General features: G+C 58.8%; 1 protein-coding gene across 2 annotated transcripts; it reads left to right on the top strand.

Moving 5' to 3' along the window:
• Positions 1 to 1663: 1663 nt before the first annotated feature.
• Positions 1664 to 20363, top strand: Grk2 (G protein-coupled receptor kinase 2). 2 transcript variants are annotated; one of them, XM_027944740.2, is made up of 21 exons: positions 1664 to 1839; positions 11503 to 11579; positions 13364 to 13437; positions 13528 to 13629; positions 13747 to 13821; positions 13973 to 14034; positions 14643 to 14694; positions 14887 to 14978; positions 15275 to 15374; positions 15456 to 15534; positions 15616 to 15746; positions 15954 to 16048; positions 16118 to 16225; positions 16425 to 16491; positions 16776 to 16876; positions 17907 to 17973; positions 18051 to 18146; positions 18401 to 18563; positions 18698 to 18834; positions 18918 to 19028; positions 19096 to 20363. In XM_027944740.2, exons 1-21 carry the CDS (start codon positions 1727 to 1729, stop codon positions 19258 to 19260), a joined length of 2067 nt encoding a protein of 688 aa, XP_027800541.1. In that variant the 5' UTR covers positions 1664 to 1726; the 3' UTR covers positions 19261 to 20363. The 2 variants fall into 2 exon arrangements, with proteins under 2 accessions (XP_027800541.1, XP_027800540.1); XM_027944739.2 differs by having other exon boundaries at positions 1665 to 1839; positions 18915 to 19028.
• Positions 20364 to 22002: the final 1639 nt, after the last annotated feature.

The following is a 22002-nucleotide window of genomic DNA, read 5'->3' as shown; positions in this document are numbered from 1 at the left end:
GCAAATTGAGCTGGAGAGGGGAGCAGGGCTCATTCATCCAAACCTTGACCCCCCCACTTGAAGATCCCCCACTTTCAGTAGTCCCAGAGGGCCTGAAGAGCTGCTGCTTGGTACTAAGTAGGAGGTGACTCCATCAGGTCTAGATTTGGGAACCACATCTCTGGTCAGAACCTGCATTAGGGCATGGCATGGGCATGTGGGAAGGTCAAGAAGATTCTCAAAAGGCCAGACAGGAGGCTGTGGTAAAGCAGGGAGAGGTGGGGGGAAGAATCAAGGAAAAAAAGCCTAGGGTTCTGGCTTGGGTATTGGAATGGGTGATGGCATCACCCACTGACAAGGGGACCTTGCCATCTCAGATTTGCTCTGCTGATCAAAGAATGCAGCCAGAAGTGCATGGGGAAGGCGTCCCTGCTTTGCAAAAGGTACCTGGTAGCTGGCCCATGAACTGACATGAGAATGGAGTTCTATGAGTCCTGGGCTGGGAGGAGGGGTCCTGCCATCTTAAGCAGAGAGGGACTCCATAGAGAGGCATGTTGAGATGGAGCTGCTTGCTGCCCTGAGATACACAGATTCCCCTGCTGAATGAACTCTCAAACAGGGGGATTCCCCTTGCCCAGGAGTAATGAGACCTTATAACCCCTCCTGGAAAAGGCTGGGGGAGGTCTGAGCCCTATGCTGTGAGATTATCATGAATGAGCCTCTGGATGGGGTGGTGTGGGGAAAGAAGCTGGGCCAAGTGTACTGGCCAGAGACCTGGGTCCACAAGGGTCCTTGATCCTGAGAGGGACTCCTAGGGTCAGGATCAAATCTGGAGCAGCATGGATAAGGGTTGGGTCTGGTGTGCACCTATGGTGACCTATTAAAAGTTCTAGCTGCTGGGTCTAGGATTCTGGTCTGGAGTTCATGGTTTGGTCTAAGACTAGAATCAAGGTTATGGTCTAAAGCCTGGATCCTGGGTCTCGGTGGAAATCTTGGGTTAGGAGTGTTTTGCAGGCCTGGGGCCAGCCTTGAGGTCTGGTTGTGGACCCAGGGCTGTGACCTAAGGTCTAAGGGGGGGCCCCACGGTCTCAGTCTGGGGTCCTGTTTGTTCTCTGAAGTCAGGGTTGTTATCCAAGTAGTGTCAGGATGGACTGTGGTGTCCGAGGTCAGCGAACCAAGTTTCCGGATCATGTTCTGAAGTCTGGGTCTGGGGTCTTGGTCAGTGTCCAGGGTCCTTGTCGCCATCCACGCTGGGTCCCTTGTGGAGTCCGGGATCCGGAGATGCGGTCCGAGGTCGTAGTCACGGTCAGCGTCTGGGCGGGTGTCTGGGGCCCGGGTCGCGACCCAAGGTGGCCAGCGGGACTGCGTCCGGCCCCCGCCCGCCCGCCCGCGCGCGGCCTCCAGAGGGCGCCGCCCGCCCGCGCCGCCGCCCGCCCGGCCCGGCCCCTCGCCGGCTCGCTGGCGCTGTGCGCGGCAGGCGGGGCCGGAGGCGGCGGCGGCTCCGGGGCGCGGGCGGCGGCGCCCCGACTGCAGTCCCGGCGGGAGCGGAGCGCAAGCCGCGGCCGGGCCCGAGCCGGCGCCATGGGGCGGCGCCGCCTGTGAGCGGCGGCAAGCGGGGCCGCGGGCGGCGGGCGGCGGGCGGCTCCGGGGCCGAGGAACGCGGCCGGGCCGGGCGGGCCGAGCGCGCCGAGAGAGCGGGAGCCGAGCGAGCGGCGGCGGCGGGAGGAGCAGCGCCGCCGCCGCCAAGATGGCCGACCTGGAGGCGGTGCTGGCCGACGTGAGCTACCTGATGGCCATGGAGAAGAGCAAGGCCACGCCGGCCGCGCGCGCCAGCAAGAAGATCCTGCTGCCCGAGCCCAGGTGAGGCCGCGCCGCGACCCTCGCAGCCCCGCGCCCCGCGCGCCCCTCGGCCCCCGCAGCCCCAGGCCCCGCGCGCCGGAGCCGGGCGCCCGCTCCAGGGCCGCCCCGCGGCTTCCTGTGCCTCTCGCCGCCGCCTGCTCGCTGTCAGCAATGCCCCGGCCTCCCCCAGGCCCCGGCAGTGCCCTCCACCCTTCCCCGGCCTGCCTCCGCTCACCCCTCTCTCCGACCGCACCGCTGACCCGCGCCCCTCGAGGTTTCCACTGCCCCATCCGCTGCCCTCCGGTCCACGCTTGTGGGAGATTTGCGGCCGGGGGAGCGAGTCTGCTGGGGTCCCCGCCTGGGCTGGGCTTGGGAGTGCTTTCAGGGCGCCGAGGGTGGGTACCATGGTGTGCGGGTGCCTCATCCCAGGGGGGCTGCGCTCAGGTGGGGAGCTCCCGCTTCACCCTCTCCCCTGCACATGGTGCCCTACGGGTACCACTGACCAGGTGATGTCCCAGCACACCTGCGGCAACTGGCCCGTGGCTGCCACCTCTATAGGACAACCGATTCATCGCACCTGGTATCAAACTTTAAACTGTTAAGGATGTCGTCGCAGAAGCCTACAGGATGTGAGCCGTAGCCTGGGCTTGTCCCGCATTTTATAGTGGATAGAGTGTTCTCCCATTGTTTGAGCCACACAGCAGCCCAGGAGGTGGGCTGGACAGGTGTGGTGTTGTGCTATGGAACAGGTGGGGAAACTGAAGCCCCAGAAATAAGTGATCTGCCTGGCTTCACCCAGGTAATCCAAGGTAGCCACGGCTACACCAGGGCTTCCAGCTTCTAGCTCTACACTTTGTCCACTACTCGGTCTGAGCTGGGGCCTGGATGCCCTGCCTCTGTGAGAGCAGATGTGCCCACCCCCCACCATCCCCTGTGAGGGGTGGAGGACAGTCCCAGCAGTTCCTTGCTCATGCCTGAGAGTTGCCTGCTGGGGATTTGGTTCTGTTCCAGCGGCTGTGGTCTTATCATGGAACTTCAAACAAGACCCTTCCCACTTCTGGGTCTGTTTTCACATCTGTGAAATGTGTATGTGTGAAATAAGAGCAGTGACTCTGTGTCCTCAGCCTTTGAGGCAGGGCTGGCAGCTGCAGGGGGTACCCTGTTTGGGTCTCTCCCCCTCCCCTTCTTCCATGCCTGTCTTTGGGTTTCAGATTGACTGAATACCAGGCCTGGGAGAGGAAAATTAGTCTGCGTTTTGAAAAGGCCGTTGGGGCCCTTTCTTTTTTTTTCTAAGACGTTCGCAATCAGATTTCTCAAAACAGGAACCAGCCTGTCAGCTGGGGCCATCGAGGGAGCAGCGACAGTTAGGACAAAAATGAGTTCAGAAATGACAAAGCCAGGAGGGAGGAAACGCACTTAACCTCCAGGGCACTGAATGGCTCTCCTTGGAGGCCACAGCTTCCAGACCCTCCTGCAGGTCGGGGTTCTGCAAAGTGTGAGGCGAGGCCTTTTCTGGAACTCTCTGCATTTGTGTAACCTCTCCCCAGAATGCACCACTCCTGACTGCCCCGCCTTGGGTTGGCTCTGCAGGTGTGCTAGAACCCTGAGAAACAAGCCCTTCCTCTTTCCATATGCGCTTTCTGTCCAACGTAGTGATGATATGATAGAAGTAAGAATGGAAATTATAATAATTCATTATTTATTTTGACATCTGCTATCTCAGTTGATCCAGAAAGCAACCTGTAAAGTTGTAAGGCCAAGCCTTGCTTGTAGTAATTACTCAAGAAATATCAAGACCGAGTGATGTCTCTTAGTGCTGAGCAGAAGAAATGAGGCAGGCTGTGAGCTTTCAGGGAGAGGCAGGAATCCAGGATCTCATATTGGTCACCATCGGCTACATGACATTGAGCAAATAGCCTGGAATCTCCAGCTATATCCTGAACATGCTTAGTGCTAAGGCCAGGCAAGGGCCGAGCGCTGCCATGCAGTGGCTAAGCCTTCTGCACTGGAAAGCAGGCCACTCTTGGCAATGGCTTTGCACCCTCTTTGGTCACATACCTCCTGCCCTTGTGGCGATTGTGACTGTCTTACATCTGCCCGGTACTTCTGTGTGTTTCCAAAGTGCTTCTCCCTGCATTTTATCCTTTCTGCAGCTGTGGGAAGCAGCCCCGTGGATGGTTTTCTCCCCATTAAATAGTAAAAGCCCTTGTGGCCCAGAACGAGGCAGAGACTTGTGCTGGTCACAAAGGAGACCTGGGATTGGCTTTCCCCTGCCACCCACCTCTGTTCACTTTTGCTCTTGTCCACAGTTCATGGGATGGGCTGATGGCACCCCTTGTCTGGGGAGCTGTGGGTCTGGGGTGATGATCTGGAAGCAGCAGTGCAGCCGCTGGTGCTGGCAGCTGTCACAGTTCACGAGGCCCTGCCTCCTTCCCATTGGCTAAAATGGAGAACCAGGCTGCTTTGGCAAAACTAGTATGTAGAAATGGCAGCTCCATGCCAAGGGTCCCATCGGACGCAGGGTCCTGTCTTCCCAACATCCATGGGGTCAGAGTCACGGAGAGGCCACACGTGTTCCCGTGCCAGGGTGACTTCGGTAGTCGTTCCCACCTTGGGGGTGGTCCTAGCTTGGCAACTTCTATGGCTGGTGCCTGGTCCCGTGGGTTGGTTGGGAGCTGGGGTTGGCATCACAGCCCTGATTTCCCAGGGCTGGGGAACTGGAGCAGTTGGGCATGGTGCCACTTTGACTTGGCACAGGGACCTCCCCTTCTGTCACCCACAGAATCTGAGGAAGCAGACCCGCTTCCTGACCTTGTTGTGTAGCTGGAAGACAGGAGACCTGGCTCCTCATCCTGCTGCAGCACCAGCTCATGTGGTCCCGGCAGGTCCCTCGTCCTGGCCAGGCCTGCCTCAGTTTCTGCCTCAGTAAAATGAGAGGGCTGTCCTTCACTGATGACCTCCCCGCCCCCTCCAGCTTTCAGGTCTGTGGTCTGACTTCACCCCAAAGGAGCTGCTGTCTCTCCGCAGCAGCAGCCGCCGCAGCCACAGCAATCTTGTAATTATCGTCATTTGCTTAATATGACCACTGAGGCCTCATGTAATTAATCTCTGGGCTCCTGGCTGAGGAGCCCTGCCTGGGCGGTCCCAGGAGGTACCCCTGTCCTCCCTGGTGACAGGGGCAGTCCCAGCAGCAGCACGTGGGAGCCTGTGCCTCTTGCAGCCTCGTTGCCTTGGCTATTTCCTGGTCCCTCCCCCACCTCAGCTTCCTCCCTCCACCCCTTGCTGGCTTCCCTGTGTCCCCAGACCCTGCCACTCTTCCTCCACTGCTTCTGCTGCCTCCTCGGTCCTGTTCCTGTTAACCCTTGGCAGCCAGGACTTCCTGCCTCCCTCAGTGGGGGAAGGGGTGCAGGAAGGGCTTTCGCCCTCCTTCCTGCCTCCACTTCTCCATCACCAGCAGAAACCCTGCCACCACCAGCCTTTCTCTTTTACCTAGAACTTTCCACTCCAGTAGCTGCGCTCTTCCCCCTCCTGCCCCTGAAAACAAGATCATCTTTTCGGCAGTCACTCCCTCAGGGCCTTTGAAGCTGCTGCTGTTTCCCAGGAATGGGTCTCTGGGAAGTCTTTTCCCATCTGTCCTCCTTTCCAGAGCAGGGGGTTGCACAGATTTGCCACTAAGTTGCTGGCTTACCTGCTTGTTCCCTCGGTAAATGCATTTGAAGGGATCGTAAGCATTATAGGTCGGGATCTGTGCATGGGATCTGGGCTTCGTCAGCCTGGGAATGGTGTGTCCTGTCACTGCACCGTCAATCCCTAGCAGTAAATTCCTGGGAGGGCAGGTGCAGGCCTGCTCCGGGCTCCTCTCCGCAGCTGCGTTTCCTCCCTGTGCACAGGTTCCTGGGCAGAGGGCTGAGCCCTGAGGCCCTGGGCCTGGTGGGTTCTTCTGTCCCCACGTGGCTGTTGCTTCCAGGTTATTATGGAATAAACATCAGGAGCCAGGAGCACGTGACTGTCTTTGAGGAGTACACAGCCCCCGTCATACCTGCCCTTGCTTCCTGGGCCCCTCCCCACTCCCCCCTGGCTCCTAAGGTCCATTTTCTCCTCTGGTTGGAGTTACATCCAAGTTATTTCTAGTCTGTTTCAAATGAAATCCTGAAAGTGAGGGGTTTGGCTGCAGCTTTTTTTCTGGAACAGCATCTCGTCTCTGCATTGCTGCTCACAGCAAAGGGCAGTGGCGATACCGCAGAAGTGGGTGTTCTGGCAGTAATGTGGGCGGGGGCAGTTCTCCGGTTCTGGAAGCTGTCCTGGGTTTGTGGTAGAGACAGCTGCCCCCCCAACCCCCCAGTGCAGGGCAAGAAGCTCTGGAAGTTTGTTCTTGGCTCATACTAACAGGGCGGCAGATTTTGGTCTCCCCGTAGCAGTAAGGTGTAGGGTGCTGCTGCTTGTGTCTTATTGGTGACATTGGATGAGGCCACCAAAGTGCTCTTTCTGTGCATCCCTGCAAGGGAGCCTGGGAGTCTGGCCTTCTGTAGACATTCACGGCAGACTCGTATGTGCAGGGCCAGCTGTCATTTTCTTTCCTTGGCCATGGACTAGTTAAGACTTGGCAATCAGGGTCGGTCTTTCCCATTTCGTAGTGGCCCCATTCTTGAACTCTGAGGACATTGTCAGCCCCAGGGAGAGTCATTGAGACATATTAATAAGAAGTCCCCAGGGGACTTCCTCCTACTGCTGCCACAGTGCCAGGTTTCCTGGAAATGCCACAGGGGAGCACCTCAAGTGTAGCCACAGACTCGTTAACTGACATCTCCAGAGTGTGGCAGTTCCCAGCATGGCTGCCCCAAACTTGCCAGCCTAGGGCCTCCTTGCCAGCTTGCCATATCGTGGCAGGTCCCAATGTCAGCATCACTATCACACGAAGAACACCAGACCACAGCCCCTGCCTGCCAAGGCTCTCTTCCAACCTGATGTGCTCTCAGGAGGGACATTGCTGCTCCCTACACACCCTGGCAGGGCAGAAGGTGGGCACAGGGAAGGGTCCCCTGAGACCCTGCACCCAGCAGTTCTGTGGAGATTGTGGGAAGGCCTGAGAGGTGTTTCCCTGGGAGGGCTTGGATATTTTCTTTGCCACACTCATTGTGGGCTCCTAGGTCAGTGGCCCTGTGGCCTCTTCAAAAAAATGGGCATGTTTGCCTTTGACTCCTGCAGGCGCTTTCAGTCCACATATCTGTCAGTGACCCTGAGTAGGAGCCACCTGTAAGGGCTCAGACATGCTAAGCCACTGCACCACAAAGCATGGAACCTGCTCTTCTGAACCATGTGGTGTCAGAATGTACTGGAAGTTGTCCCAGTGTCAGGCCAGGTCTGCCCCTCAGAGCCATGTGAGCACCTTAACTTCAGGGGGTGCCAGGATTGGGGAGTGAGCAGCTCTCTGCCGTGGCTGGACTGCCTCCTGGGCACCTTTATGCCAAGGTGCCCTAGATTCTTTGAGAGGGAGGCATCAGACTTGCCCACTGGGCCCTTAGCTGCATCGAGGGGAGCGCTCGGAGCTCTGAGGTTGAGAGGAGTGGCAGCCCCTGTTTTCACATCAGGTCCTACCCTTGGGCCCAGCCTGGCCAGAGCCAGCACGAGGAGCTTGCCTGGCCACTGGTCCCTTCCTCTGAGCACATGGCAAATGTGGAATTTAGACCTGAACAAGAAGACCAGCGAGCGTCTTAATACAAGGAGCAGCAGCCTGGTAGTGAGCTGTGGTGCCAGGGAGTGGGGCCTGGGCAGCTCTCTCCCATGGCCAGGAGGTGGGACATGAGCTGACACCAGAGCAGAGGGCCAGGCACCTCAGGAGTGTCCCCTCTGCTGTGTCCTCCTGGCAGCTTGAGGGTCATGCAGCGTTGCCCTCACAGCCTCATTTTGCAAATGAGGAAACTAGTCGTAGGCCTCCCAGGAAGGAGGTGGGGTGAACCATTTGGAACCTAGGCCTTGGCACCACCCGGTTCCCAGAGCACAGGGACCCCTGATACCCTGCCCCAAAGGGAACAGAAAGCTTAGGGCCCTCTGGTCTGAGAGTGTACAGACATTTTGTTTTCTTTCTCTCTCTCTCTCTCTCTCTCTCCCTCCCTCCCTCCCTCCCTTTTTTTGGTACTGGGAATTGAACCTAGGGGTGCTTAACCACCAAGCCACATCCCCAGCCCTTTTTTTTTTTAGAATTTTTTTTAATATTTATTTTTTAGTTCTCAGCGGACACAACATCTTTGTTTGTATGTGGTGCTGAGGATCGAACCCGGGCCGCACGCATGCCGGGCGAGCGCGCTACCGCTTGAGCCACATCCCCAGCCCAAGCCCTTTTTATTTTTTTATTTTGAGACCAGGTCTCACTAAGTTGCTTAGGGCCTCACTAAGTTTCTGAGGCTGGCTTTGAATTTGTGATCCTCCTGCCTCTGCCTCCCGAGCTGCTGGGATTATAGGTGTGCGCCACCGTGCCCGGCACCTTTTGTTCTCTTGGTGGTCTGGAGTGGATCTTGGGGGCCACGCACCCCTGAATAGGGGGTTGGTTAAAGACAGGGATTCCTCTCTGGGCACATTGCCTCTCACCCTGCGGGCGTTAGGCCGCAGGTGCTGGGAGGAAGGTGACCAATTCAGGAGGCCACCCTGCCTTCCATGCAGCTGTACTTGCCACACTAGCAGGGGCTTACCCCCGTGACGCGTGTTTCTAGCCTGCCTGTTTCCTTGGCCACCAACCCCCTAGGGATGAACAGGAAACCCTAAAATTGCCACTTTGGGGGCCCAGCCTTCAAGGACTCTGCTCAGGCCTGACCTTGTGTTTGGTTTTGGGGGGGTTGTTTATTTTATTTTAAAAAGACTTTTTTCTTTTTAAGGAAGAAAATGAAGTGCTGTGGGCTGGGAGGAATGCTGTGGCCATGCTCAGGCGTGGCTTCTGAGGGGGGCCACTTTTGAGCCTGGGGTCCTGCTCTTGCGGTGCTCTGGGCCTGGGCGACAGCAGAGCCCCTGGGAGAGAGAAGGCCCTGCCTGGCAGGCCCCCCTGGCTGTTGCAGGCAGGGCTCTTACCCACACGTTCCCCATGGGGGGCCTTTGTGTGTCTACTGTGGCCTCTCTGAGCCACATGGCAGGAAATGGTGGTGGCTACTTCCTGGCTCCTGGGTGGGCATTCCCTGGGCCAAGCTGGCATTAGTTGTGCTGGTTCCCAGGAAGACATTCTGGGGCTTCTTCAGGGCTTCCCAGGGAGTCCCCATTTCCCCATCCCAGGGCCATGCCCAGCTCCTGGTGGGGTCCCCCTGGCAGCTGGAATTGCTTGGCCTGTCGTCTGCACCTACCTGTCTGTACATCTCACCTGACCCTCCACTGCCATGGGAGACTGACATTTTGTGATTTTTTTTTTTTTCCTTCTTTATTGCTTTTCCTCATCTTCTTCCCTGTGGTCCAAAATGTCCCAGAATACAAGAACCAGGTGCAGAAGCAGAGGCCTTGAGCCGAGCCAGGGGTTGGGAAGGGTCCTGCCTTCCTGGATCACTTTCCAGGTGAGATCCAGGCACAGGCCTCACAAGTTCCTGGGCTCCATGCCCGTGTCCTGCTGTCAGGTCTCGGGCCTTGACACATTCCAACTGCACCCAGGGTCTCCCAGCTTAGGTGTCCTCTGCAGCCCCAGAGCAGGGAGCTGAGTCTCAGTTTGACACTTGCCAAGCTCCTGCGCTGTGTGAGACCCTGTGAGACTTGGCTTCTGTCCTGGTCTCCTGGGTCCACGTGAGTTCCACAAGGTGGGGGCAGCATGTCCCACATGGGTGGTTCGTATCATATGGTGATACGAACTGATGTGTGGCCTGCAGGAGGGGAGGGTGTGCCCTCGTGGATGTGGGGTGCGTGCTGGCTCCAGACACTCTGCTGGTTTTCAGAGAATGTCCTTCGAGGAGGCAGTGTGGGGGTGCTGGGGTACCTGGCCCTGGGTTGACAGCTCTTCCTTCCTTGCTAGACAGGGTCTGTTCCAAAAGAGTCTCAGAACAGAAACACAGGGTTGTCAGGCCTGTCCTTGTCATCAGGGCCCTACTTCCTGTCAAAGGCAGCTTTGAGAGGTCGTGGATCTTCTAGCCTGTGAGATTGGGGGCAGGTGAGGGTTATACTTACGACATCTTTGTGGGCTTGTGATTAGGGGTGTCTCCTCCCTCCTAAGGAGGGCTGGAGGCAGCAGGCCTTGGGTCCTACTGCCATAACTGGACCCACATTCTTTTTAAAGTTTTTTTGGTACCAGGGATTGAACGCAGGGGTGCTGAACCACTGAGCCGCATCCCTAGCCCTTTGTGTGTTTTAGTCTATTTATTTACTTATTTGTTTATGTGGTGCTGGGGATTGAACCCAGGGCCTTGTGCACGAAGCAAGCACTCCACCAACTGAGCTATGTCCCCATCCCTATATGTTTTATTTTGAGACAGGGTCTTGCTAAGTTGCTGAGGCTGGCCTTGAACTTGAGATCTTCCTGCCTTAGCCTCCCGAATTGCTGGGATTACAGGCATGCGTCACGGCACCCGGGCTGAAGCCACATTCTTGCAGAGCCCTGGGCCCAAGGCCTGGAAGCCCCATTCATGGAACAGGCTAGCAAACTCTCCTCCTGCCACCTGGCAGCCCCAGTCCCCTCCTTCCTGTCTGTCATCTGTCTGGGCTTCCTCCCATGGTGGTCCCGTAGGGTCTGTGCCCTGGCTGAGTCTTCCCAGCACCCAAGGACCTGACCTCCCTCTGTCCTTTGCTATGCCTCCCCCTGCCCTGTGGGTCTTGCTTGTCTGTCCTTTGGCTGGCAGTTCCTCACCAGTCACCCATGTTGGGACAGGCTGGCAGAGCTGAGCTGCAAATGGCCTAGAAGAGAGGAGAGGGGACAGCAAGGTGGCATCTGGAGCTTGGAGAGTAGCCTGGTGTGGCTTCCCCAGGCCTTGCTCAGTGTTAAGGTGGGGGTTGGTTTCAGGCCCACAGTGGCTAGACCCTTACCTACAGCCCTTAGCAGGAAGCCCCACATCTGTGTCACGATTTGACCAACTATTGTGGGCTATTGAGGCTTGTGTTTTCTTTTTTTTTTCTCCTGAACTATTTATTAAGTTGAGACACAATCCATACAGTACAAAGTTTGTCCTTTAGACTGTATGGTGCGGTGGTCCACTGCGTTGTACAGCCCCCACCCCTATAAGACCAGACTGCCTCCATCACCTCGAAAGGAGACCCTGTGCCCATCGGCAGGCCCGCCCTGTCGCTTGCCCTGTTCTAGAGAGTCACATGCATGGAGTCATGCAACCTGGCCTTTTAGGACCGTTGTCTTTCCTGAGACATAATCCGCAGGGTTCAGCCATGCCAGGCGTGAGAGTGCTTCACTTCCCTTTGTAGCCGAGTAATAGGCCATCGTGTGGGTGATGGACGGGCACATTTTGTGTATCTGTTCATCAGCCAGTGGACAAACCCTGGCTGCTGCAGTGTGGCCAGATTCTCAAAGCCAGTGCTGCTTCTGCAGGTGGTGGGCTTCCGAGCGGGGGAGGCACGGGTCCATCTCCTGTGGCCTGTGGTCAGGAGAAGTGAGTAGGCCATCGGGGCAGCCACCTCCCACCATCAGTGGCTCTACTCAGACTCTGGGCAGGATAGGGAAGGGCCTGCAGCCCCGCTGAGCTGCGCCCCCTGTTTTGCGCCCCCTCTGCCCCACAGCATCCGCAGCGTTATGCAGAAGTACCTGGAGGACCGGGGAGAGGTGACCTTCGAGAAGATCTTCTCCCAGAAGCTGGGTGAGTGCAGCCGTGGCTGTGCCAGCTCGGGGGCTTCCCACCCTGTCCAGCTGCCCAGGCCCCCAGGGAGGACCCTGATGTTGATTTCCTGCCACCCCCGCAACTGACTGGGCTGTGCTCCCCTCTACCTGGAGGGTTGGCCACCCATCCACTCAGGGCAAGGTGGCTGCAGGGGCTACTCCCCATGGAGCTGCCACCCTTGTGCATGCCAGCCCCTGGCTGTCAGCCCAGGGAGCCCCGTGATGGGGAGGGGACAGTGCCCAGTGGTCTTCCAGGGCTGCCAGGCTAGTTCCTCCTTTGGGGTTTTTGTTTTTGAGAGTTGCAGCTTCCCCTTGGCCCAGCCACAGCTGCTCTGGGCCGTTGGTAGAACTGACAGGAAGAGGCGGGGCCCTTCCTGTGGCGCCTGCCCAGCTGTGGTTGGCCCTGCCCCGCCCCCAAGGGCCCTCTGAGCAACCTGCCTCTGTGGCGAGCGGGGGTGTTGGGGGCCCCATCCTTCTTCCTGGTGCCTGGTGCCTCTTGTCTTGGAAGTTTCTTGAGTCTGCCCCACTGGCCCAGAGGACAGGCTTGGGACAGTCCTCAGGGGAGCAGCTGTAGCCCCACTGGGCTGAGCTTTGGCCTTGCCTTCTTGGCCTTCCCAGCCTTCCCGTGAACAGGATCTGGGAGTGGCCTGGCAGGATCAGGCGGTAGAGGTCAGTCTCGAAGAGTCAGTGTGTGCCAGGAAGCACACAGTTTGGGTCCCAGGCCTATGCTGAGTAACCTTGGGAAACTTGCTTCACCTCTCTGAACCTCTCCTCATCTGGGTAATGGGACTCACGAGCCCCACTGCCCAGGACTGACAGGGATGGATGGAGACGGTGTCCATGTTACTCAAAGGCACTACATTAAGAAAGGACAGCTGCAAGCTCACGCAGAGGTGTCCAGGCAATTGAGGCATCGACATTACCAGGGCAGTGCCCCCGAGAGGTGTGGGAAGCCACCAGCTCAAGTGTTGCCACCTGTCAGCTGGAGGCCAAGGAAGGAACAGGAGTGCTCTGAGCTCTGCCTCGTCCTCCCACAGCTGCTCTGGGGCCAGGCCTCAACCTTACTCCCAGGCAGGGGTGAAGGTGCCCCGTCCAGGGCCTGCTGGGGCCCTTCTTAAAGCTCACCCTACACTTCCATGCTCCTGCCCTGAAGCCTCACCCTCCAACCCACCTTCCTGGGAACCACTCACTGGGTTGAGGAGCCCCGAGTTCCCTGCTCATGCCTCTGCCAAATGCCATATGTCTGACAGACCTCCCTGAGCCTCAGAGCCTCAGTTTCCTCATCTGCACATGCCCTCCCTACCAGGGCTGCTGTGAAAGTCAGCCATGTGTGGAGCAGGCAGGGGAAGGGAAAGGGGCCTCCCTCAGAGCCACCTGCTGCAGCCTGACTTGGCCCAGATAGAATCCCACTATCCTGGAGGCCCGGATAGAATCCCACTGCACCTGCCTGGCCCACCGGTGGGTGGTGTAGCCTCTCAGAGGGGGCACAAGGCTTGGGTACCGGGGGTTCCTGGCACCCTCCTCTGCGGTACCATGTGCTGCCACTTCCCGCCAGCTCCTGAAGGGGCAGGTTCTGGGAAGGACAGAGCACAGGGCCCAGCCTAGAAGCCAAGAAACTTCAGGTTGGCCGCAGCCTGGGAGAGATGACCTCTGCTGCTACCTTGGCCGGTTCTGCCCAGGGAGCCCCAAATCTACTTCTTCCACAGTGACAGGAAGACCCGGGAGGAGACGTGGCTCAGGGTGACCCAGCTTGGTCTCTTTCAGGGTACCTGCTCTTCCGAGACTTCTGCCTGAACCACCTGGAGGAGGCCAAGCCCCTGGTGGAGTTCTACGAGGAGGTGAGGTGGGGCCTGGCCCAGGGCAGGCGGTCGGCTAGGCCCTGCTCCACATTTGTGCGCCACCTGGCATCTGTGCCCTGTGCCCTCCAGATCAAGAAATATGAGAAGCTGGAGACGGAGGAGGAACGCGTGGCCCGGAGCCGGGAGATCTTCGACGCCTACATCATGAAGGAGTTGCTGGCTTGCTCGCACGTGAGTGGCCCCCCAGCTCCCGTCTCCCCAGCCGGCCCCGTGCTGCCTGAGCCGTTGGGGAGCGAAAGGGAAGGAAAGGCCCTGGGGAGGACTCACGGCCACCTCTGTCCCCCCCAGCCCTTCTCGAAGAGTGCCACTGAGCATGTCCAGGGCCACCTGGTGAAGAAGCAGGTGCCTCCGGATCTCTTCCAGGTGCGTGCTGGGCTCATGTTCTGCTGGCCCCATCCGACCCCGCCAGGGTCTTCTGGGACAGCCCCAGGTCCAGAAGCCTGGGCAACTAGGGGCGGGGCCTGGGCAGCCACTGCCTTAGGGCCCAGTCACCCACTTCCAGCTCCCTCTGCAGCCATACATCGAGGAGATTTGTCACAACCTCCGAGGAGACGTGTTCCAGAAATTTATCGAGAGGTGAGTGCAGGGCCCGATAAGGGGGAGGAAGGAACAGAAGGCCCCAAGGGGGCAGGTGCTGGGCCTGTCACTGTCCCACTGCAGAGACTCCTGGAGATCAGGCGGGCTCCCAGTCATCTCCTTCCCCCTGCCCTCTCAGCACCAGGCTCCTCAAAGTCTGTCCCTGATACCTCACCCCCCGCCCCCCACCTCCACCCCCGTGCACCTTGCCTCCCCGTCTGCACAGCACCCTGCCAGGCCCGCCTGGCCTGAGGAGCCTCAGGGTCCTGAACACAGAATGCACCCTGCCCTTCATGACCGCTCGGCGGTTGGCAGGGTGTCGTAGACATTGCAGGTAGATATAAGTAACAGCATTGTTAGGGTCACAGCTGTTCAGCAGGGGGTGGGTGGCTTCACAGGGAATGAGCTCTGTGTCACTGGAGGTATGTAAGCAGCAATACGACGAGCCTAGTGGTGGATGTGGTGGCAGGAAGTCTGGGTTAGACTGAGTGCCCTCCTCTCTGAGCTTCTCGGACCCCAGGGAGCATCAGTGGGGTGGACTGGCTCATGCCAGCCTCATTCTGCCCACTCTCTGAGGCTTACCTGAGCCTGGACACTTCTCTTTACAGCGATAAGTTCACACGATTCTGCCAGTGGAAGAACGTGGAGCTGAACATCCACGTGAGTGGAGCTGGTGGGCGTGGAGGGCCAGAGCCGGGCCACGGGTGGGGCGGGAAGCCAGGGGGGGTTGCCCCTCTGCCCCTAGAGTGGTGGCTCTGGGGTTCAGAGCTGGCATCCCAGTGGGGGAAGCTGGGGGCAAGAGAGCATGTAGCCCAGGCAGCCTGCAGTGACCCAGCTGTTGCCACCCTGCAGCTGACCATGAACGACTTCAGTGTGCATCGCATCATCGGGCGCGGGGGCTTCGGTGAGGTCTACGGGTGCCGGAAAGCAGACACGGGCAAGATGTGAGCACCCTGCTCAGTTGGCATTTGGCAAATGCCTGAGAGGGCAGGGACACCTGGGCAGCCTGGGCATCCTGGGGAAGAGCTTTGAGGGGGACCAGTGCCCCTGCATGGGCAGTCTCAGCCGGCCACATGCTGTCCCCTCCTCCCCGTCTTGCTTTGGCTGTCACCTCCTACAGGCTCCTCAGAGCTTCTGACCTTCCAGCACCTTCTGTGCTCTCTGAAGTTCTGATTTTGTCACACGCTTTCCCATAAGTCCCCCGAGGCCACAGCCCTCCCTCCCTCTCAACCCTGCCCAGGTACGCCATGAAGTGTCTGGACAAGAAGCGCATCAAGATGAAGCAGGGGGAGACCCTGGCCCTGAACGAGCGCATCATGCTTTCTCTCGTCAGCACTGGGGTGAGCACGGGCGCCCCGTGGGCCCGGGAGCAGCGGGCCAGCAGCCACACGCAGCCTCTGCTGACCGCCCCTCCCTCGTAGGACTGCCCCTTCATTGTCTGCATGTCGTATGCGTTCCACACGCCGGACAAGCTCAGCTTCATCCTGGATCTCATGAATGGTGAGTGTAGGGCCGGCACCAGGGGCCCCCGGTCCTGCTGGGGCAGCCAGCTGAGTGCCACTCCACGGTTGCCTCCCTCAGGCGGGGATCTGCACTACCACCTGTCCCAGCACGGGGTCTTCTCTGAGGCCGACATGCGCTTCTATGCAGCTGAGATCATCCTAGGCCTGGAGCACATGCACAACCGCTTCGTCGTCTACCGGGACCTGAAGGTGAGGTGCCCGTGCCCGCCCCCAGCACACCTGGTTCCTGGCCCATCTCCTCCCCTCAGACCCCCACCTCTCGTCCCATGCGGCCACTTCCTGGTCAGCTTGGGACTAGGGAAGGGAGGGGAAGACCCCACCTGGGCCTTGTCTCCAGCACCCAGATTCTCTCAAGTGGAGACAGGCGGGCAGCCGCTCACTGGGCTTCCTCCACAGCCGGCCAACATCCTTCTGGACGAACATGGCCACGTGCGCATCTCAGACCTGGGCCTGGCCTGCGACTTCTCCAAGAAGAAGCCCCATGCCAGCGTGTGAGTGCCCGGCCAGCCCCTGCCTCCCCGCACCCCACCCGCCCACTCATGGCCTCCTTGCTCCCACAGGGGCACCCACGGGTACATGGCCCCCGAGGTCCTGCAGAAGGGCGTGGCCTACGACAGCAGTGCTGACTGGTTCTCCCTGGGCTGCATGCTCTTCAAGCTGCTGCGGGGGTGAGCGGGCCCCAGGGCGGGCAGTGGGACGGGCCTGGAGACTTCCCCTGTCCAGGCAGGAAGCAGGGGAGTGGGGCCCACCACTGCCTGGGTGTTAGGGTGGCACCACCTCTGACTTTGGATGAGGGTCATTCACGTGCCCCGTGTCATTTTCTCTGTTCTTATCCTTTGACTTTGGTCTTTGACCTCTCTCCCTTAGGCACAGCCCTTTTCGGCAGCACAAGACCAAAGACAAGCACGAAATTGACCGTATGACATTGACAATGGTGAGCCAGAGGGGTCCCAATGTGGGACAGCAGGGTTGCTGGGGTCTCGGGTGGGTGCTAGGTTTCACAATGGTGGTTCCCACTGACCAGTAGAGAACTCAGGCCTCTGGTTCCCTCACTGCTGCTGGGAGGCAGATCTCTTGTCTGGAGGGTCTCACCTTCTCCATATTGTCACAGCTCACACTTGCAGGGGGCCAGTTAGGAAGCTCTAACCCTCCCCACCAAGAGTTATGATGGGCTTAGGGCACTTCCTCAGCCTCTCGGTGTCCTGCTTCTCCCTAAAGGCCGTGGAGCTTCCCGACTCCTTCTCCCCTGAACTCCGCTCCCTGCTGGAGGGTCTGCTGCAGAGGGATGTCAACCGGAGGCTGGGCTGCCTGGGCCGTGGGTGAGTGCCCTGGCTATGCGGGCATGCAGCTGTGTTGGGTCTGTTATGGGCTGCTCACCAGTCTGCCCAGGCCTCTGACTGGCCCCCTAAGGTTGAGGACTGTGTCCCACGGTGGACGGAGCCCCCTCCAAGGTCCCAGCCTCCTTTGAGGAGCTCACAAGTAGGCTCAGAGCCATCACTATCCAATATCCTCAGGGTGGAAGGGCTGCCTGGGCTGGAGCTGCTGGTGCCAACCAGGAGCCAACCAGGGCCCAGCTTCCAGAGGGGCCCTTGTACCCAAGATGATGAGGAGGTAAAAGCAGCTTTTTACTAAGTGCTGGGCAGCGTGTTACTAAATTACCCATATTAAAACAATAAGCTAGGGCTGGGTCTGTGGCTCAGTGGTACAGCGCTCACCTCACACATGCGAGACCCTGGGTTTGATCCTCAGCACCACATAAAAATAAATAAGTGAAATAAAGGTATTAAAATATATTTAAAAAAAATAAGCTAGGCATAGTAGCATGTGTGCAGCTACTCAGAAGGCTAAGGTAGGAACCTCATTTTTTTAAATATTTTTTTAGTTATAGCTGGACACAATACCTTTATTTTATTTATTTATTTTTACGTGGTGCTAAGGATTGAATCCAGCGCCTCGAACGTGCTAGGTGAGCGCTCTACCGCTGAGCCATAGCCCCTGTCCAGAACCTCACAATTTTGAGGCTAGCCTCAGCAACTTAGCAAGACCCTGTCTCAAAATATAAATAAATAAGTAAATAAATAAAAGGGCTGGGGATGTAACTCAGTGGTAGAGCACCCCTGGGTTCAGTCCCTGGTCCCCAAAATACATAAAACTCAACAACCCTGTGATGTGGGAACTGCTGTTCTCCCATCTTAGAGATGAGGAAACAGGCTCAGGGTTAAGGAAGTTGTCCAGGGTCACAGAGCCAGAAAGTGGCTGAATCAAGAGTTAAGCCCGAGTCCAGCCTGACCGCTTGGCCTAGCCTTAGGTGGTGCCAAGCCCTGGTGACAGGCTTCTGTGTCGCCACAGGGCTCAGGAAGTGAAGGAGAGTCCTTTCTTCCGCTCACTGGATTGGCAGATGGTCTTCCTACAGAAGGTAACAGCCTGTGTGGGCCGGCCTGGGTCCCTGCAGCCCCCTCCCATGCTGACAGCCCATCCCCTGTTCTGCTGCAGTACCCGCCCCCACTGATCCCCCCGCGGGGGGAGGTGAATGCAGCCGACGCCTTTGACATTGGCTCCTTTGATGAAGAGGACACAAAAGGAATCAAGGTACTGGGCCTTGCCTGGCCTCACACTTGAGGCCCAGCCTCGCCTTGTGGGCTCCTTGCCCCTTCTGTGTCCCTGTGAGGCCCTGGGCTGGCCCTGTCAGCTGTGGGCCACACTTTCTCCTCCCTAGACCTCCCTGGGGGGGTGGCGGCTAGACCAGACCATCCCTGTGCCAAGGCCCTAGGCAGGCCTGTGGCTAATGATGTCCTGGCACCTTCTGTCCATCTGTGTGGCTCTGCCCTGTGCACTTGATGAAGTTACTGGACAGCGACCAGGAGCTCTACCGCAATTTCCCCCTCACCATCTCGGAGCGGTGGCAACAGGAGGTGGCAGAAACTGTCTTTGACACCATCAATGCTGAGACAGACCGGCTGGAAGCCCGCAAGAAGGCCAAGAACAAGCAGCTGGGCCACGAGGAAGGTGAGGCTCGCGGCTGCTGTAGAAATGAGAACCAGGCTTGGGGTTGCGGACCTCGCCCAAGGCCACAGCCAGCAAGTGGCCACACTGAGATCTGAATCTGGGCTTGAGCCTGCCTCTCTGGTCTCTTGCGTCAGACTACGCCCTGGGCAAGGACTGCATCATGCATGGCTACATGTCCAAGATGGGCAACCCCTTCCTGACCCAGTGGCAGCGGCGGTACTTCTACCTGTTCCCGAACCGGCTGGAGTGGCGGGGCGAGGGCGAGGCCCCGGTAAGGAGCGGGTCTGAGGTCGGGGTGCCAGGTATGGGGGTGGCTGCAGGCCTGCCCCTCACCGCCTGGCCGCCCCGCAGCAGAGCTTGCTGACCATGGAGGAGATCCAGTCGGTGGAGGAGACACAGATCAAGGAGCGCAAGTGCCTCCTCCTCAAGATCCGCGGTGGCAAACAGTTCGTCCTGCAGTGCGATGTGAGTAGGGGCCCGGTGCGGGTGGGTGGCAGGGCTGCTGGCTGGGGCTGACGGCCGCTGTGTGCAGAGCGACCCTGAGCTGGTGCAGTGGAAGAAGGAACTGCGAGACGCCTACCGAGAAGCCCAGCAGCTGGTGCAGCGGGTGCCCAAGATGAAGAACAAGCCGCGCTCGCCCGTGGTGGAGCTGAGCAAGGTGCCGCTGGTGCAGCGCGGCAGCGCCAACGGCCTCTGACCCGCCGCCACCCGCCCGCCTTTTATAAACCTCTAATTTATTTTGTCGAATTTTTATTATTTGTTTTCCCGCAAAGCGGAAAAAGTTTTATTTTGTAATTATTGTGATCTCCTGTGGCCCCAGCCTGGCCCAGCCCCCAGGGAGGGGCCCGCTTGCCTCAGCTCCTGCTGCCACCGACCCAGCCACTGTCCAGAGCCCCGCCTGACCCCTGGGGCCACCCACTCCCAGTGTCTTCCTGTGGGGAGAGCAGCAGCCCCCAGCAGCCCTTCCACCCCTCCCCAGGGATGAAGCCTCACTGAGCTGCGCCACCTCAGGCCCTGTGTGCCGTGCTCTGCCACGGCACAGCTAGGTGGTCCAGCGTCCCCCCCCCAGGGGAGGGCACAGCACAGGGATACTACTTGAACTTTCCCACCACAGGCCCCCCCTGCAACAGAGGGCCAGGGCCCTGTGCTGTCCTGCCCTCTGGCCATTGGTGAGGAGAGGCCCCTTGTCTCCCTGGCCCCCAAGGCCTCCTGAGGTGACTGGGTCTCTTGGGCCGTTGTTCAGGAAAAGCCCCCGTGTCACTGGATGACCCCATCCCCCTGCCCTGGATACTGTGGGGCTCCGCGTGGAGGGCGGCATTGGCAGCATGCTCCCCGCAGCCCTCCTCTTCCCGCCAACCCTGGGCTCAGGACCACGGAAAGGCACCTGTGGGCTGGGCCACACCTGCCAAGCCTGGCCCCAGGTGCCCCCCACCCCAGGCTGGGTGAGACCTCACCTTCCTGGGACCACAGCTGGCCAGCAGGGTGGCTGGGTGGCACAGCGAAGGTCTGTGGTCGGGGCCAGCCCTCCCTGCCCAGGCCAGTCAGTGTGCCCCCAGCCCTGGCTGTCCAGCCCCACAGCCCACGTCCTGTCAGTGCCACTGCCCACGGGCACCACCTCACCCACCGCATGCCCCCTGTGCCAGTCGCGCTGCCATGTGTGGTGTCGCGCCTTCTCCCCGGGGCTGGGTCGGCGCCCTCCCCTCTTGTCTACTCACTCCCGGGGCGTTTCTTTGCCGATTTTTGAATGTGATTTTAGAGTGGAAAATGATACTATGCGTTTTTATAAAAAATGGTGCCTGACTCCTCGCTGTTTCAGACTCTTCGTGTCTGGTGACCACTTTTCTACCTCTACCAGGCTAGGACCTGAAGGGGGGGTCTTGGTGGCACTAGGTCCCCTCCACTGCTGTGGCAACCTCTGGGCAGGACTAGGCCTTCTTCCGGGCTAGACTGGGATACTCCACTCCCTCTCCCATCTGGCCCAGCATGTAGTGCCCTCACCCACCTCCTGGGAGTAGGGGGCCTTCTGCCCACTTCCCGGGTAAGTAGGCAAGCCCACTTTGGGGGTTACACTTGGGCAGACTGGAGCCACCTCAGCCTTACTGAGCCCCTGTACATCAGGCACTGTGCTAGTTTCCAGTCCTCTGGGACAGTTGGGGCACCTCTACCCTCTAGGCCATGCCATGGCCTCTGGGTCCTTGACCCTCTCTGGCTTTGGACTCCCTTCTGGCCTCACTGTCCCAGTAGGGGTCCCTGGGTCCAAGGGCACCCCAGCGGCAGGCCTCTCATCTCCCCAGAGTGGGCTTCCTCTTCCCCATGTCCCTGCCTCTTGGCCCTGGGGTGATGAGGCAGGTGTGTGTTGCCTGGTCCACGTGGGGTTCTGCTGGAAAAGGCTGAAGCCGGGCACAGTATGACTGCAGAGCGGGGAAGCCTGCTGGGGCAGCACAGGCTGGGTGGGGTACTGAGGAGTCTTGGAGGAAATGTCCTTTGAACTGGTCCTCCAGATGGGAGTGGGATGTTTCTGGGAGGGGCCAGGCACTCAAAAGTGGCTCCGGTTGACAGTGCGCGGTTGACAGTGCACGAAGGAAGGAAGTAGGCCTGAGAGGCCTGCTCAACCCAACAGGGAGCCCCGCTGCCCGGTGACTGCAGGGAAGATGTGCAGGGAGGGGAATCCCTGAAGGCTCTGACCGGGCTGACTCTAAAACAAATGGCTGGCCACTGCGTCAAGACACCAACAGAAGCCAAGGGCAGGAGGCAGGCGCAGGTCACTGCTTCTGTCCAAGACGTCCTCTTGATGGTAGGGGCAGAGGAAGAGATGAGAAAGGCCAGATGGAAGAACACGGCCCAGCAGGAATTTGCTGGGCTTGGGGATGAGAGGGGTGGGACTCTGAGATGGAACACAGGGAAGCACCATTCCGAGGCAGGACACCACAGCAGAGCTGGCCTGAAAGGAAGAGAGGAAATGTGACTGGATTTGGTTTTGCACATTCTAATGGGACACATGGCCAAAGATATCCCAAAGGTGGCTTCAGGGTAATGATGAGGGAAGACAAGTTCTTGCCCAGGGAGAAGCCTGACTTGAGAGTTGGTGGGTGAGAAGGGGCCTGGAAGAGTGGAGGGGCAATGCAGAAGTAAGGGCTGGTGGGGAACTGTGTTCAAGACTACAGGCTCCAAGCCCAGACACTCCAACGTGAGGCCGCCTTTGAGTAAGAGCTAAATAGCCATTAGCCCTTCTCTATCACACTGTCTAGTCCTTTCACAAAAAGGGAAACCAAGACCTTAGGTTTAGCCTTGGGAAGCCCGGGCTGCAGCCTCATCGCCCAACAAAACCAGGACCAGAGACCCCAGGCCCAGCCTCCCAGATCTAAGGGCAGTACTGAGCTAAGACCTGCACCACAGTTTCAGTGTGGGTGGAGGTGATGGCTGTTTCGAAACCCTTCTT

Source organism: Marmota flaviventris, chromosome 9 (assembly GCF_047511675.1).
Source record: "Marmota flaviventris isolate mMarFla1 chromosome 9, mMarFla1.hap1, whole genome shotgun sequence".
Lineage (NCBI taxonomy): Eukaryota > Metazoa > Chordata > Mammalia > Rodentia > Sciuridae > Marmota > Marmota flaviventris.
This window is presented reverse-complemented; position numbering and strand designations above follow the sequence as displayed.

What these genes read in the sequence shown, in the direction of transcription:
- Grk2 (XM_027944739.2), top strand. Translation starts at nt 1,727, where the DNA reads ATGGCCGACCTGGAGGCGGTGCTGGCCGACGTGAGCTACCTGATGGCC. An exon ending in TGGTGGAGTTCTACGAGGAG is followed by an intron (nt 13,438 to 13,527) that starts GTGAGGTGGGGC and finishes TGTGCCCTCCAG; the next exon opens with ATCAAGAAATATGAGAAGCT. An exon ending in GCAGCTGGGCCACGAGGAAG is followed by an intron (nt 18,564 to 18,697) that starts GTGAGGCTCGCG and finishes CTCTTGCGTCAG; the next exon opens with ACTACGCCCTGGGCAAGGAC.